This window comes from Cupressus sempervirens, chromosome 6 (genome assembly GCF_028749045.1).
Source record: "Cupressus sempervirens isolate cs-2001-9-10 chromosome 6, ASM2874904v1, whole genome shotgun sequence".
In the NCBI taxonomy this organism is placed as follows: Eukaryota; Viridiplantae; Streptophyta; class Pinopsida; order Cupressales; family Cupressaceae; genus Cupressus; species Cupressus sempervirens.
Window position 1 is genome coordinate 540,192,289 of NC_143123.1, and position 16,768 is coordinate 540,209,056.

General features: G+C 35.7%; 1 protein-coding gene across 1 annotated transcript in view; it reads left to right on the plus strand.

The window, feature by feature from the left end:
* The window catches only part of LOC149553385 (long chain acyl-CoA synthetase 9, chloroplastic-like), a 175,786-nt gene that overhangs the window by 50,330 nt on the left and 108,688 nt on the right, over positions 1-16,768 (plus strand). The window contains exons 3-4 of the mRNA XM_089788852.1: positions 1,787-2,361; positions 2,781-2,861. Coding sequence (XP_089644978.1) covers positions 1,861-2,361; positions 2,781-2,861 — 582 coding nt within the window. The 5' untranslated portion in view covers positions 1,787-1,860. The remainder of the gene's footprint in view (positions 1-1,786; positions 2,362-2,780; positions 2,862-16,768) is intronic.

Here is a 16,768-nt window from a genome sequence, read left to right on the forward strand (position 1 = left end):
TCCATACACCTATCCTACAGGAAATTAATATTTTCTTATATTGACCTATACAAACAACATTCTGACCAGGCAATGGCAATCATAGAATCTAACATGAGATATCAAGGACCCTACCAATTGACTCTACATCTGAATACTATTGGGGAATAAAGTATAAATTTGCTATCAATTTCACCTTGTGAAAGAAGGAACTTGACATCTGCATTAACTGGGGTCGATCAGGGACACTTGGATGAGGTGTACATACATGGATTGACCTGGTGGAACACTTAATAGTATACAGATTCCAGTGATGCCCAAAGACTACCATGATTTCCATTGATTTTTCAAACACATTCTATACAATCAAATTCATTATTGAGTTTTTCCACAATCCATCAATTGATAACCTCAATCTTTTGGATTGGATTGTAATTTTCTCTTTGCATCAATATTTCACTCTATGATCCACCATCAGGATGAAGAAGTGCAAGTAGAGAAAGGTTGATGCAAAAAGAAAAACACAATCGAATCCAGAAGCTTGAGGTTAACATTCTACACAAATAACTGCTCACGGAAAGTTTACATATCTATAGTGGCAGTTGATGGTAATCTTTGATTTTCTGCTGTCGTGCCATACCCTGATGGTACTAGGGACACCCATAGTCACCCTTTTTCCATAGAGAACCCTAGTGCTAGGTGAAAGGATACTAATGCCAAGACGTGTGGAGAGATTGAGATGCAACACCAGGATGTTATTGGGATGAAGGGTCATATGCCTATATTCAGGGGCATGAACAAATTAGAGTATAGTAATAACACTCTGGTTCGCCAATCTGGTAAACATGCTGGCCAATCCTCTCACTTAAATGCTCATATCAACAGACTAACTTTTTACATTGAAATGCCAGAAGACTGCATTGAAAACCAGATTTATGTATCCAACATTTGAGTGAAGAATTGTGTATATCAACAGTAGAGGTTGAAGACTATGGAGAAACCCTTCCAGTATGATTCTATAAAGACTGGTGGTTGAGCTTTTGAGGCTATGCAAGAACAAGAAAATATACGCCTTTGCCAATCATCCAAGAAACTGGCTACCAAAACTGGGAGCAACAATTCTTAGTGTCAGAGTAGGAGGGTACCTGGTTTTAGCCAACATCAATTTGGGCCCCTACTACAGAACAGCTAGCAGTACATCAGAATGATCCAAACTAAAAAGGTCCACACCAAAGAACCTCAATTTAAGTACCAACCATGATTTGCTAGGGATGAACCTCACGTTTAGAAAAGAAAGATCCCATTTCATAAAGACAGTAAATTGGATACTCCTTTTTTTTAATTGTATATGTATAGTTGTATATATGTATGGGTCCTTGAGATTGTTAGTGTCCTTGTTTTAGGTAAAGTTTTGTTTCGGAGAAGGGAGAACATAAATTTTATATAACAAGCTGTCATTATTGGTAAAATCAACAAATAACATTCTTTCTCTGTTAAACAGCTTGTAGATGTATAATCAATGTATTTTAATACCATTTGGACGCTCAAAAATTAATAGTGGTAAAAATTCCATGGCTCTCATTTGAAAGCAAAATTCTCTAGTCAATTAGACTGCAGGCGATTGATATTTGTAAGGCATTGAACTCTTATTTTAATTTTTTGGTTTGTTCTACATTCTGATTTATGTATAATTTCCTCGTCAAAAAAGATTTAACAAGTTATAAGATACGAACGTAATTGTCTTATTCTGGAATGGTAGTCTGATAATGTACCTAAAATTGGTATTATAATCTTTTGATTTATGCAGCTGTTATCATAGGATAAAGAGGATTTATTCTGGATCATATTCAACCATTGGTCATTGACTGCCTGTGAAATCATATGGAAAGTATAGACAGAGGCAACACAATATATCTGCTGTGTAAAAGTAGATATGCACACATCAGTGCCCTTTTCATTGGTATCCTTATACCTATTCTTTTCTTTGCCTTCACAAACATGAAAAATAGGAAACGTGGTGTGCGTGTTGAAGTTGGTGGAGAACCTGGGTATGCAGTTCGCAACAGTAAATTTGCTTCTCTGTTAGAAACACCTTTTGAAGGCGCTTCAACTATTGCTGCTCTATTTGAACAATCATGTAAGAGTCATGAACATTCACGGTTGTTAGGTACAAGAAAACTCATTAACAGACAAAGGGAGGCTGGTGAAGATGGAAGGCCTTGTGAAAAATTACATCTGGGTAACTATGAGTGGATAACCTATGGTGCTGCATTTAAGCGTGTGTGCAACTTTGCATCAGGCTTGACGGAACTAGGTCATGCAACAGGACAGCGAATTGCTATTTTTGCCGAAACCCGGGCAGAGTGGCTAGTTGCCTTGCAGGTTAGTTTTTACTTATTCTCTTTTCCTATATTTTTGTATAGAAAGTAAAGTTATTTTGTTTTTGAATGCAAGAGAAGAAATGGATATTCGTATATTGCTTTGTAGTTTGGAACACATGACAGAATATTCTACTGAATTTTGCACCATATCAGATCATATCTTGTCCTGTCGTGCTTTGTAAAGAGATATGTTTCGTCTGTATCATCTTTAAGGAAAAGCTATGAAAATGAATTCTTTTGTCAATAAACACAAAATAAATAGAGGTATAATACGACATGGAGCCTTCTTTATGGGCTTATTTAGAAGTGCCCAATGTTTTTGTCCATGCTATATATTTTAAGCAAGGCTCAATTTTTTTATCCTAGGATATATTTCAATTGTGATTTGATAATTTGAACTAAAACATGGATTTGGTACAGGGGTGCTTCCGATGCAATATACCCGTGGTTAGTATCTATGCTTCATTGGGAGGTGAAGCTCTTGCCCTCTCATTGAACGAGGTTTGTATCATGACAATCATTTCTTATCAATTTTTGTTGGCTACCATATTATAATTGTTCTTTGCTTGTAACTATATGATTAGTGGTAAAACATTTTCCCTTAGAATTCCATCCCCAAAGTTTTGCATATGTCAAATGATGGCTTATTGGTTACTCTTAAACTTGAGTTTTAGATGAAAATGAATTACCATAAATTGATTATCTGGATTGAATTATGTAATATTAATAAATGGAAGACTGATGCAATCTCTTTAACTGAGTCATTGTATTAGAAAGCTTTGTTTTTTCTTTAACAAAATATATTGCAATGTAATTTTTTTTGAACTTAAATCATCTAGCAATAGATCAGTGAATCAAAAGCATAGATGTTTTGACATATTCTCTTGACTACTTTCCTTTTGTTTTTGCCCAATCAGAATATGTATAATGAGCCTCAACTGGTTCTAACTTCAATTCTTGTCGTTTGACATTTTGTCAAACACTTATCATGCAAGCTCTGATACAACTGTAATGAGCCCTGCTGGCTCACACTCGGTTATGCTGAAGAATGCAATTTTGTGTTTTGATATATATGCTTTTGGCGCTTTTAGAATTGCAAATGAAACAATGCATAGAAATTGAAAGCAATCACAAAATGCACACCAACTTTCATTCTTATTGATGAAACTTGCAAGTATATACAAATGCCAAAGCAATATCAAATCATCTTATTAAATAGATAACCTTGCAAATGTAGATATCCAACGTTGGATCCTTATATCTGATGTAGGAATTAAAAATTGTATGCTGAACGCTACCCTCTAAACACAGATTGCAGCCTTCCTACCGTGAAACGCTTCTCTAAATTATGGATCGCAGCCTGTAATATTCCAACACAGGCCCAATTATTCTGATCACAGCTTCTGTATAGTTGATCACAGCTTCTTCCCAGGACTGCTGGATGCAAAATGATGGTCAATACATATACCAATTCCACCCGATTCTCAGAATGTCTAACCGTCTATCCTCTTAGCAATTCTCAGTAGCAAGAGCGACGCTCTTCAAACAACTCAATCCTCAGACCAGATTGCAGCAGTGTTATTCTCACCGAAAACACAATTACTTAGATTGCAACCTCTCAATGATTCAGGAAAATCATTTCTTTCAATCCCGGTTGTTTGATGCAGGAGCATCCTGGGTTGGCTTGTTATCCTGCTCATTTTTTTGTTCATTCTGCATGTTGGTGCCGAGTTACTGTAGCACTTAGTAGGTGCCGAGTTACTGTATGTGCCAAGTGTCAACATTTCGACGTGATTTCTGTGAGCCGACTTGCGGGATTTATTTCGATCGCGATATTTATGTTCAGATCTTTTCTTGGGATGTGTCTAGACTGTTGTTGGGTCGGCCTTCTTCTTATGTAATGTTCTAGAATGATTTGTAAGCCGTTTTGGCAAGTATATATAGAGTGTTCAGGCTTAGAGTTAGGCAGTTTTTGGAAGAGGATTGCAGAGCAGAATTGGAAAGTGCGAATTTTCTATTGGATCTTTGAATGTGAATGTATTTGTATTTGACCGTAACCTAGAAGACCTTATAGCTGGGCATGTATGAAGATATTTTGATGAATCAATAAAAGTATTTCACTCTTCATCCTCCTTTGGTTGATGTTCTTTGCGTTTCTTTCCGTTGTGTTAACTCTTGCAGGGTGGTTTGGATAGCTGGGTGAGCCTTTGGCCCTAGTTATTCATCCCTTTCCTACGTTAGGTGGTATTGAAGCTTGAGGTTAAACCTTGTGGAGATTGGATCGTGTAGAACCCTGATTCAGATTTGGTTGTAGGGTGGCAGATCTGCAGATTTGACCTATAACTTGCAGAGGGTTACGATCTTGCAAGAACCTAATTTGTAAAGATGGTTCGTGGTAGAGGAAATGTTGATAATGCCATATTGGATCAGTTGAGACAAATTGCAGCCAGATTAGAGGCTGTGGAGACAACCCAGAGGAGAGGAGCACATCTTGATGATGTAAGTGATGATAGACAAAGGAGAGGAAAGAAGATCAGAACTTGGCCAAAGATGGTGAACAAGGTAAAGAACAAATTCCTTCCTGCTGATTACCAAGTTAGCTTGTTGAGAAAGATGCAAAATTTGAAACAAAAGGACATGACTACGAAAGAGTATACCGAAGAATTCTATAGATTGGACATCAGATCTGGACATGTGGATGATGATGTTGAGAAAATTGCAAGGTACATAAATGGATTGAGATTTGGAATTCAAGATGAAATAAGTTTTGTGAAGTTGGAAAGTGTTAAAGAAGCATATCAATATGCCTTGAAAGCTAAGGAGATCTTAGCAAAGAAGCATGAACAAAGACAAAGAGGTAGAGATGGTAGATTCCAGAGAGGCACAGGTAGATCTTATGGTGAAGGTGGTAGATTTGAAAGTTTTGTGTAGGATAAAGGCAAATCTGAATGGAAGAATGATGACAAAGGTAAGACCGAATGGAAAAGTGGTAATTCTTATCAAGGAGGTACTAATTCTTACTGAGGAAGAGGTAATTCTTATTCTAGATGAGGATTTCTGAAACAATTAACCATGAAATCCCCCTCTAGAATAAGAATTACCTCTTCCTCGGTAGGAATTACCACTTTTCCATTCGGTCTTGCCTTTGTCATCATTCTTCCATTCAGATTTGCCTTTATCTTGCACAAAACTTTCAGATTTGCTACCTTCACCATATGCTACCTCTGCCTCTCTGGAATCTACCACCTCTACCTCTTTGTCTTTGTTCATGCTTCTTTGCTAAGATCTCCTTAGCTTTCAAGGCATATTGATATGCTTCTTCAACACTTTCCAACTTCACAAAACTTATTTTGTCTTGAATTGCAGATCTCAATCCATTTATGTACCTTGCAATTTTCTCAACATCATCATCCACATGTCCAGATTTGATTTCCAATCTATAGAATCCTCGGTATACTCTTTCACAGTCAAGTCCTTTTGTTTCAAATTTTGTATCTTTCTCAACAAGCTAACTTGGTAATCAGCGGGGAGGAATTTGTTCTTTACCTTGTTCACCATCTTTGGCCAAGTTCTGATCTTCTCCTTTCCTCTCCTTTGTTTATTAGTTTGCAAATATTCCCACCATAGTGATGCATGACCTTTCAACCTAGTGATTGCAATCTTCACCTTTCTGTTATGAGGAGTGTTTTCATACTCAAAGAACTTCTCCATATTTGAGATCCAATCCAACACAACATTGGTATCCAATTTTCCATCATAAGGAACAATTTCTACAGTAGGCTTTGAATTTTCCCTAGACAACACTCGCAACAATCTTTCCTCATCTTGATCTTCTTCAGGTTCTGGATTATGGCTTGGTGCTGCTGCTTCATCATCAAGATGTGCTCCTCTCCTCTGGGCTGTCTCCATAGCATCTAATCTGGCTGCAATTTTTCTCAATTGATCCAATATGGCATTATCAGCATTTCCTCTAAAAGATCCAATATGGTATTATCAACATTTCCTCTAAAAGAGTTAAAGGTGCTGATGGAAAGTTATTCTGAGTTTACATCTGGACATCATCAAGAAGGTTTTCAAAGAGTTAGAGAATCTAGAATGTGCCAATCTACAAAGGAGAATTCAAGACAACTCGAACGAGGAAAGCTTGATCACATGAAGATTTCAAATGACAATGGACAATTCATCAAAAAGAGTCGGAGGTTATCAAAAGACGCAACACCATGGTTATCAAGGTGAATGCAGTAGAACAAAATACAGGAACTCCCAACTCTGTTATCATCTGGGATTGCAATGCCAAGTACAAGGCCCTTCAAAACAATCTCTAGGATTGTTTCAATTGTCTTTTGTCTTTCCTCTTCTTCTTTCATGTTTGTAATTGAAAAGAATGTATTACATGAAAATGTGTCATTACATGTAATACGACTTACATGTAATGCTACTTGCACGCCTAGTTGCATGTAACCCTATATTTTCTCTTTTTTTTAGAGTAGGTCAAAGTTGGTTAAGTTGCTCCCGCATTTTCCTCCACCATTTTCTCAACTCCTGTGCCTATACAAAGGAGTGCCCCCCTCTTAGTTAAAATCATCATTGTCTTTATGCAAGAGAGCTCTGGAGAAATTGTATCGGCAGAATTTTGTTTGTGTAGCACTGTTTTGAGAGAAAGTGAATATAAAGGAGCATTTGAGACTTAACTTTGATTAAGTGAGATTGTTACTTGCGTGAGTTATAAGCTTTGTCTATAATTCATCTAAGTTATCTTTGACTCATGTTAGCTCGTGTTTTGGGTAACTGTATCTTGTGAATTGAATATAAAAGAGTTAAGAAACAATCGGAGCCAGAGCTTTGATCAGGAGCAATTGTGAAAGTGTATAGCTAGAAGCTTTTTCTGTAGCTTATACTTCTTTTTTAATTCACAAAATAGTTAAGTTATTCTTACTTTTATGAGTTTTTGTGCCCTAATTGTAAAGCTTTTCATATAGAAGTACAATCGGACTTAGAGCCAAACTGGTACATTGTCAGCTAGCCTTTAAGTTAGTGAAGGTTTATCGGTATCACTGTTTCTAGCTCTTGATAGAAGTGTAGCTAGAGATTCACCTTGCCCATTACTCGCTCCACTAGTAAGTGGATTCTTTCTTGAAAGATAAGAAGGGATGTAGGTAACACCCATTTTACAAAATCTCTCGACTTCTTGCTTACCTTGAGTTGATCCAAGGAACGGTGAGAAGGGGGAGCCTTCCCTTTAAGGTAGGAGAGACTCTGTCTCACACGCTATGACTGGTCATCCTAGTTTGCGATTGGATTTTTACCCAAAACTGCCAGTTGCAAAATATCCACCCAACAAAACCTTACCCATTATTTGCTCCACGAGTAAGTGGATTTTTCTCGAAATAAAAACAAAGAATATCAGTAACACCCTTTTACAATATCTCTTAACTTCTTGCTTACCTTGAGTTGATCCAAGGATTGGTGAGAAAGGGGAGCCTTCCCTTCAAGGTAGGTTAGACTCTGTCTGACATGCTATGGCTGGTTAACCTATTTTGCAGCTGAATTTTCATAAATTGTTGGTTTCAAAATATCCACCCAACAATTAAGATCAATGCTAGGCAAGAAAAAATAATGCATTTCGAAGCAGCCAAGATATCATGAGATGAAAAAAGAGAATCAATATTTCAAGAAAGGAGTAATACTGTGAAACCGATGACATGGGTAGTAATAGTGACAACATCAGGATGAGAACATGATGTGTAAATGACATAAATAGAGTTGTAATATCCCCTCTCCCAAGATAATTATATATAATTATATTAAATTATTATTTAAAATATTAAGCATTAGTTATATATAATATAATTGATTGATTAATTAATCATAATAAAATAATAAAATCTAATTATAATGATAATCATATAAATTATTATTAATTGTATTATAATTATTATAAAATGAAAACTTACAATATATAAATGAGTCAATATTATTTTCATCTCATGGAAACATTAATAAAAGTCTATAACTAAATATGATATATTATAACATAGGTGAATAATATATATATTATTTATTTAAGTAAAGATAATGATGGATCTTGTAGAGACACGACAATTAGAGAGACATGAAATAATAATATATATAAAGGAAAGCCATCATAGGAAGAAAGGGAGAGGAGAGATCTAAAATATATACTTATCATTGTAAGCAGCATCCACATCAGACACAATAGCATCTAGAAGGAATGGGAATAGGTAAAGATGGTTACGTTGCCCATATACAAAAGTGTTGTTAAAACCTTGGAAGGCAAATGACACTCATCATTGTACAAGACAAGCATCAGAAGCATAGACTGCTCTGGCATTGTCAACACCAGGTACCATGGACGTGAAGGAAGAAACCAACAGAAGCTCAAGCAAGCAAATACGATAACAAGGGGGGGGAACACAAGAAGACAAGAAAAGATATTTACAAGCCATCATTCCAAACAAGAGACATCCCGATAGAATTATGAACGTATTCACTTCCTATAGATAACATTGTTGGTAATTGAAGTCAATCATCATACGAAGGGAGATCATAGTTAGAAATGAATGCACTGAATGAGACAAATGCCAAAGAGACCAAGACCATTCCGTGAAGGCATCAAGAAGGAAGTTAATAAGATAGACAACAAAGTAATAACAAATGCAGGCCTACCAATTGTCAATTAAGGAGTTGGGAATAGTAATCATCTAGTCAGACTCGGTGGATGCCATAGAGGGAATACAAACCAGTTAGAGCCCAACATATGAGTTCAAGGAAGAATCAAATGACACAGTGAGAAATACATGTCACTTGGCAAGAGGACAAAGTCCTATCCAAACCATTGCAACCGTGAGATGAATATAAAAAGGAATTGAATCGATGGATAGAAGAGGGAGACTAATATGCGAATATTTTCTACAGAGTCAATATAAATGATATCAAACAAAGAACAGACAAAGGCAACTCTTTATCAACATTAAATAACCAGTCCATAGTGACAAACAAATACCTTCAGATAAGGAAGAGATCCTCTAAACTCTTAGCACTAACAGTAATCAGTGAATGAGGCACAAATAAATATCATTGTAAATGTTGGTGACAGGTGTAAACAGAGAAATGATAGGCCTGAATGATAACGTGGTCAAACTCTAGGCAAGACCAAGGTACACCATGATGGAGCCTTAAAATTCAAAATTTTAAGGCATCCATTTGAACATATTTTAGGAGCAACCTCCATGATGCAGTCCATTTCTGCAATGCATTTGAAGATGATGATCATGTTCACAGACTGATGGAGTTACATAAAAATGAAATTTTCCTTGATTAGATATTGAAGTCAATGGATCAATTTTTTTATGCATATCTTACTACAGGCATCAAATAAATATTATATTCAGCATTGTGAATCTATCCAAGAGACAGAGGTTTGTTATAGTAGAATCTGGGAGCGCAACAACAGATAATTACAGGAATATTATGCTTTTGGCTTTTGAGATCTACCACTTTCATTGGTTGTGTCCAATGTTCGACAACGTCTCTGAACAACATAATCAACAAAGAGTAATGGAGATTTGATGTTCCTATTTTAAGTGGTGGTATTGGTCTGATACAACTTTTGTGAAATGATAGGTCTGTTGTTCTAAAGGCCCAATCAGCAATGAAACCATTGGCATCAATTTCCAAATTTATCAGGGACATCGTCATAGGTCACAATCAAGGTGTATGTTCCCAGCTTGACTCAACAGTCTCTTTAGTGGTGTAAATTGAAAACCTTTTGACCAGATGTTCACAGTTTGCAAATGAGAACGATAATCAATGGAGAAGAAAGTGATGGACATATGTGCACACCAAATAGTGCACAGTTGCAATCACTGACAGTCCAGATCATGAGAAGTTTCATGAGCAGCATATTATAGTGGACAACATATTAGGTTTGAGCAACAACCTAGATGAGAAAAGGTACAATGGAACTTGAAATATAAAATGATGAGGCACACAAAGTTTTACAGTATTGAGAACCAGACTTGAAGAGGTTGATGATTAAAATACATGTATGAGTATAGTCTACAAAATTACGTTAACCATTGACAAGCATGTAATAAAAGAAGCCATTGTGAGTCTAGTATGTGCAAAGAACGAACTTATAAAATCCAAGGCAATGATGAGAAGAGTCACTATTTTAAGATTGGAAAGAGTATTAAGTTTATATGGAACTCGATGAACATCTTCACCCAACCACGTAGGTCAGATGAATTCTGCTGACAAGTCAATGTATGGACAATTTTTGTGGACGCCAGCTTGGACAAGCATAGAATAAGGCTGAACACAAGGGGAGAAACCATTCACTTGCAAACACCTAATACTCCTTTGTTTTTATTTTATGTAGGAGCACTTACAGGAGGATCAATAATCTATTCAAACTGTCAAGCAGAGATAATCCGCAATAAATCAAGACTTCAGATGAAAAGTATCACAAGTTTAGTGGTCTACAACCTAATTCCTTTAGTGTTAAGGGCTGTTAGAATCTGGAAGAGTGCGATTTCTCTCATGCTGGGATTTACCAGTATCGTATTTCACAAACAATTCACAATCCAGGAGAAGGCGTCATTCAAGTTGCTGTGCAAACCACGTGAAAGGGTATTGAAGCAAGAAGACTATTTGCAATACCGTGAACAAATACTCACGATGGATGGATAATTTGGAAGCGTTCCTGAACCATATGATTTAAAAAAAATAAAAAAATCACATCATTCACATATAACTTTGGAAAAGAGAGAGCATCAGAATAATAGAACCGCTGACCACATCAAATCACGATTATATCAAAGTTTAATGTTTTTAGTAGTTGGTTATTAGTTATGAAGAGGTGTGATGTTTAAATATGCCCTTACATCTTTTATAAAGAGATGTAAATTTCGGACAAGGGACAATATTCATATTTATATTTTAAAATTTTACCTATCCTACGCTCAATGATATATTTCTATTCTTTTATTGGCGGAGAAATGAAGTTTTGAACAAAGCCTGTGGATTGAATTACGGAGCAAATTTATATGCGATTCCGGAATTGAAATACAGTAGATAGATCATCTGTAAGGAGTGTCTTTATTGCGATTTTTATTTCCGGCATAGTTATTTATTTTAAATTTTGGAGTTTTAAATTATTATTAAGTTGTGTCCTTTATAAATGTTTTTATTAATTTCTATAAATATTTTAATATTCGAATAAGTGGACTGGGTCATTATTTGCATTTTAAACTTGATAAACATAAATATTGTGAAATATTTTATTTTTTCCGTATTTATGTCTAGTTTGTCTCTGCAAGAGTTAAAATGCATCCTAGACTAGTTTAAAATTGCGTTTATATGATTGATCTGTTGCGTTTGAGTTGTTAAAATTATTTATAGTTTAAATATATTGAATTTTATAAAGTTGTACGTTCCAACTAATAATATTGACTTTGATTGCCCATTTAATTAAGCACTGGTCTTTTACTCCTGGTTCATAATACATACGCTGGCAACTGTTTCATTTCTTTCCTTTGAAGAATTAATATATTCATTTGTTGCAATCATCTGTAATAATCACTTTTATTTAAAAAATTCTCATATGTTCATTTATTATTCTCAATTTACAATTTGCTAGTTTGAAGTTTTCTATAATCCTTGCCGTTTAGAAAAATTTCATTGTATTCATGTTCTAACCAATATGCTTTAAGCATCTTGGATTTAAGGTTATTGTCCAGGATCAGGCACACTCGCCTCGGTTTTGCAAAGCTGGAAGCACAGGGGATTTGGATTGCATCGATCAATGCCATCAAGTTGGCCTTAATCGGTTGGATATCCTAGCATCGAGCAGGCAAGGCTTTTAGGATTCCAATTTGCGGTTTTGGGAACCAACACACCACATAAGTATTAGTACATAAATAGCTTCAATTAAGTGCAACTATAAGATTGGACAAAAGATAAATAACAATGAAGTGATAAAGACATAAAAAGAAGAGAGTAGAAAACCATGGACACAGAATTGTATAGAGGCAATAACAAGTTATGTGGCAGTATAAGAGGCCTGAGTTTTTAACATCAGTGATTCTAAAGAAATATATATGTCTTGTACAACATATGCAGCAGAGAATACATATACAGATAAGAAGATAAGAATTATAATAAGATCAACAAAAGTATTAAATGTTGAATACATGCAGAAAAAAAATAAAAATGATTCCAGCCATCAAGTATTAAAACCATGAAAATAATAAATACAACAGTGAGTATTAAATCAATGAAATTTATCACAAAGATATAGTGCAGACCAACAAAAAAATCTTAATCATTGGAGGCAATAAATAGAGTAATATTATTGACGAATAATACCAGATCAAAGAATTAAAGGTATATTATATTTCAAAAGAATTATGAAGTAGAGAAAATCATAAATTCAAGATTGATAACTATACATAAGATGAGAACTATAAAGTTCTCATAGAGGCCAAGAAAGATCTTGGTAGAGGGCATTCATTACGAATGTCAAGTTTCTTTAAGAGAACTCAGAGATTAGAGGGAATTCTTGATTGAATGTCGGGATTCCAAATGGGAACCCAAAGAGAGATTTTTAGAGAATCTCTTAGAGACAATATATATTGTAGTGGTCAAACATATGAATATGTCAGAGATAGAGACTTGGTAGAGGTGGGATCTCTACCAAGCAGTGTTATCAGAGATCCCAGAGAGGCCTAAGGGACAATCTCTTTCTATGACAATTACCTAATCGAGATGTAGTTCTCACCAGAGGGTTAGGCGATTGGAGAAAGGATCTCTTCTGAAAGATGAGGAAGGGTAGCTTGGGTAGTATTTAGATTAGTATTTACTTAAATCTAATGTTGCTAATATGTTTTACATACAATTTTTGATTTTGTACTGACAAATGGTTGAAGGTTACAACTTGCTTACCTCCAAAGGAAGAAAACATTATTTGATCAGCTATAATAATTTATAGTGTGTTCAAAGAGGGATCAAAATTCTTGTGATAGTTCGAAGGTGTGAAGTAACATGTCGTCATGTGTCTACTTTTCATAAATGTAGCAGATGTAATGCAGTTATAAACAATGAAAGGGAAAATGACATATAATGCAAGATGTGTCACAACCAAGTGAATTATCCACACAAAGAGGCTATGGTGAGATTAGGCATAGAACAGAGTTTATAATAAGAAAGGAGTATTCTTTTCAACATAATATCATTAAGAGATGCCAAAGAAATGCAAGTTCAACCACCACAGTAGAACAATTTTGGATTTGCAAGATTCAAATTCGTTACAAAATTATCTGAAGAACAGATATACGGTATGAAATCTACAAAGCAAGATTTATTATCTACTCATGACTAGTAATGATGTTAGAGTTTGGAATATATTATGTAAAGGATACTTAGAGCAAATGACAGCAATATAGCATGGAAGAATCATATCAGAGTCCATCAGTTTGAAAATGTGCTTAGATTCATGATACACAAAAAAGGTGCATGAAATCCATGGTCTGAAAAAGCCCTCTGAAATGTCATGTTTTCAAGCAGCAGCATGTTATAGGGGCTCAGCTTCAGCTGCACGTAAAGGTCACATAAATCAGAAATTCTCAAGTCTACGAGAATTCTACAGTTCAAATTCATGGTTATTGTTGAACACCCCTGTTCTGCTACAACACAGGATCGTATTGTTGATTACAATTGAGTAGAAAGGTAGTGGTAGTGCAAAATGTGGTCATTGAGTATAAAAGTAGACAATTTTCAATATCTCTATATATGTCAAAGGATTGTAATGATGATATTAAGGAACAATCCTATCCTGTAAACTACCAAATCCATGATAATTATGCCATAACAAGTGAAGCATCAAATATGGATATACAAAAGGTATCAAAAGGATCTTAGGTTGAGGGATTTCATTAGAACCTTATGAGTTTTTGTTTGCAGAGATGCTATAGGAGTATCATTTTGTGCCAAGCAGTTCTAGTGATAGATTTATGTGGTATGTGATAGCTTGTAACAACTAATTTTTTAATCCCTAAAACTCTCCGTTCTATCGAATAGAAGAAGCTAACTGCCTATTCAAATGCAAGGTATTAACGATTATAACGGATTTAACTGCATTCTCATGATAAGCCTTAACTGCGATTTGAAAGATTCACTACCTTTGATCAAATTAAAATAACTAAATATATTACACATCATAAGCAATCGCTATCTAACTGAAATACTTAAACTACCATTTCAATAGAAAAGAAGAAAATAACAGCATAGTATATATAGCTGAAACTGAAATAAGTTACGAATGAAATAAAAATACTATCAAAGTTTAGATCACACCATGGTAAGTGAAGTAGAACCGATTTATCTTGTACAAGTCTTGTTATTGGAGGAGAGGAGAAGCATTGACAGAGGCTTAACCTCCCAACCATGGACCTAGTGCAATTGCTACTCACTCTCTACCGAGAATAGCCCTATCCTGCAAGGGAATACAATCTTGTCTTGCCACCTGAGCATTCTGGTGTTAGAGATGTCAGCTACATAGCCAACTAGATTGTTGAACCCTCCAGACAGACTATCCATTTGATTATGAGCTATCTTCACCTCTAGTGATCATAGCAGCATCATTCGCCACTAAATCTATCGTGGCCAACAATTTCCAAAGGACACTATGTGCCTGATCACACATACGTCAAGCTGAGAGTTGGTTTGCTGCTAGACTTGGGATTTATCAGGGAGAAATAACGCAGATTGGCAATCTACATTCACCTACCTTGTGTCTATGCAATTGGCGTTTTGCATTGCAGGTGGGCGTCATTCTTTTCCTGGCCGTGTTCTGCATTGGAGGCCATTCGAATTAATATTAGGCCGTTTGACAGTGTCCTTGGCTTGCGTTGAGGATATTAGGGAAGATGATGTGTTAAGGATTTGACTGTGATATATATTTTAGGCTATTCTTTCAACTGGTAATTGCAAGGATTGTTGGTGGTGAGTATACTCCTGTAGTTGTTATTGAGGAACATGTTGTTGGGGCTGACACACATGTTTAGGATTTGGGAGTACCTGATCCTGATGAGTTTGGGATACCAGTGGAGTTGAGTCTCCAGATTGATTCTTCTCACACAGATGACAGTGTGGTACAATTGGCCGTGCTACCTTTACAGAGGGATCAATTGTGGTATGTGGGGGAGTATGTTGATGCTTCCTCTTACAATTTTTACTACACTGAACTGTTCTCATCCGAGGTACTAGTGATATTCGCAGATTGGTTGGGGAGATTATAGTGATCCTTTCTACTATGCTACCTCACAGGGATTTTGAGGTGGGGTTTGTTGAGCGGATTGCACAGGGTCCTATCCAACTTACAACCACTCGGAGTTAGAGATTGGAGACATTTGCTGATTCCCAGTTCAGTGATGGTGAGCTAGTAGTGGAGTTTGGGGGTTCCTATTGGCATTATACGATGGGGTATGCTCATCATTTTTCTTTTGACCTAGAGATAGAAGATTTGATTTCATGCAGGTGTAGATCGGCTCCAGTTTCTTACTGTCCATTATGGGATGGATTGGCACCATCTTTTGCAGATGGAATTGGTAGTTGCAAGTTACACAGCTTGCAGTATCGACACACCCAGGACAGTTTATCAGAGATTGGATTTAGTGGCAGTGACTTAGGTACCTATGGCTGTTATCATATCCACAGTGCAATTGGGTGCGAGTGTCAGTTAGATAGGGACTTGAGCTTTGACAGAGTCGATGTTTCAGTTGGCTTGAGTTTCGCAGAGTATAGTTGATCTTCAGATGATTTTATCAGTGATGTCAGTTGTTTGGGTGTTGAGTGGAGTTTCTCAATTGCTGATTTTTGTATTGTTGATGCCGATGATTTCTTCACAGGAGCTGTTTGGTGATGATTGGGACATTACACAGGTCTTCACTTGGGATCTAGGTGGAGGAGAATGGTACTTGTTGCTGAGATTGCTTGGGGACAAGCAATTTTAGGAGGGGCGAATTGTAATGGTCCCCTTTTTGGAGGTAATTTGATATAATTAATTAAATTAATTAAGCTGTCCAAAATAATGAATATTTTATGAGGATGACTAATTAATTATTTTAATTAAATAAATAAGTGGTATTAAGTTAATTATTTATAAAGTTATCAAATAAATAAATATTAAAAGGTAACTTTATATTTAATTAATTTAATAAAGTGACTTAAATAAAATAATATATCATAAAGTCACTTAATAAAAATAAAATAATTTCTGGAAGCTTCTAGATTTTGGTCCAACCTCTTGAAGAAAAAGTATAAATAGACATCATGGGCCTCATTCTCATCTAGGAATTGATGATTGTTTGATGTGATTATTTGGTGGA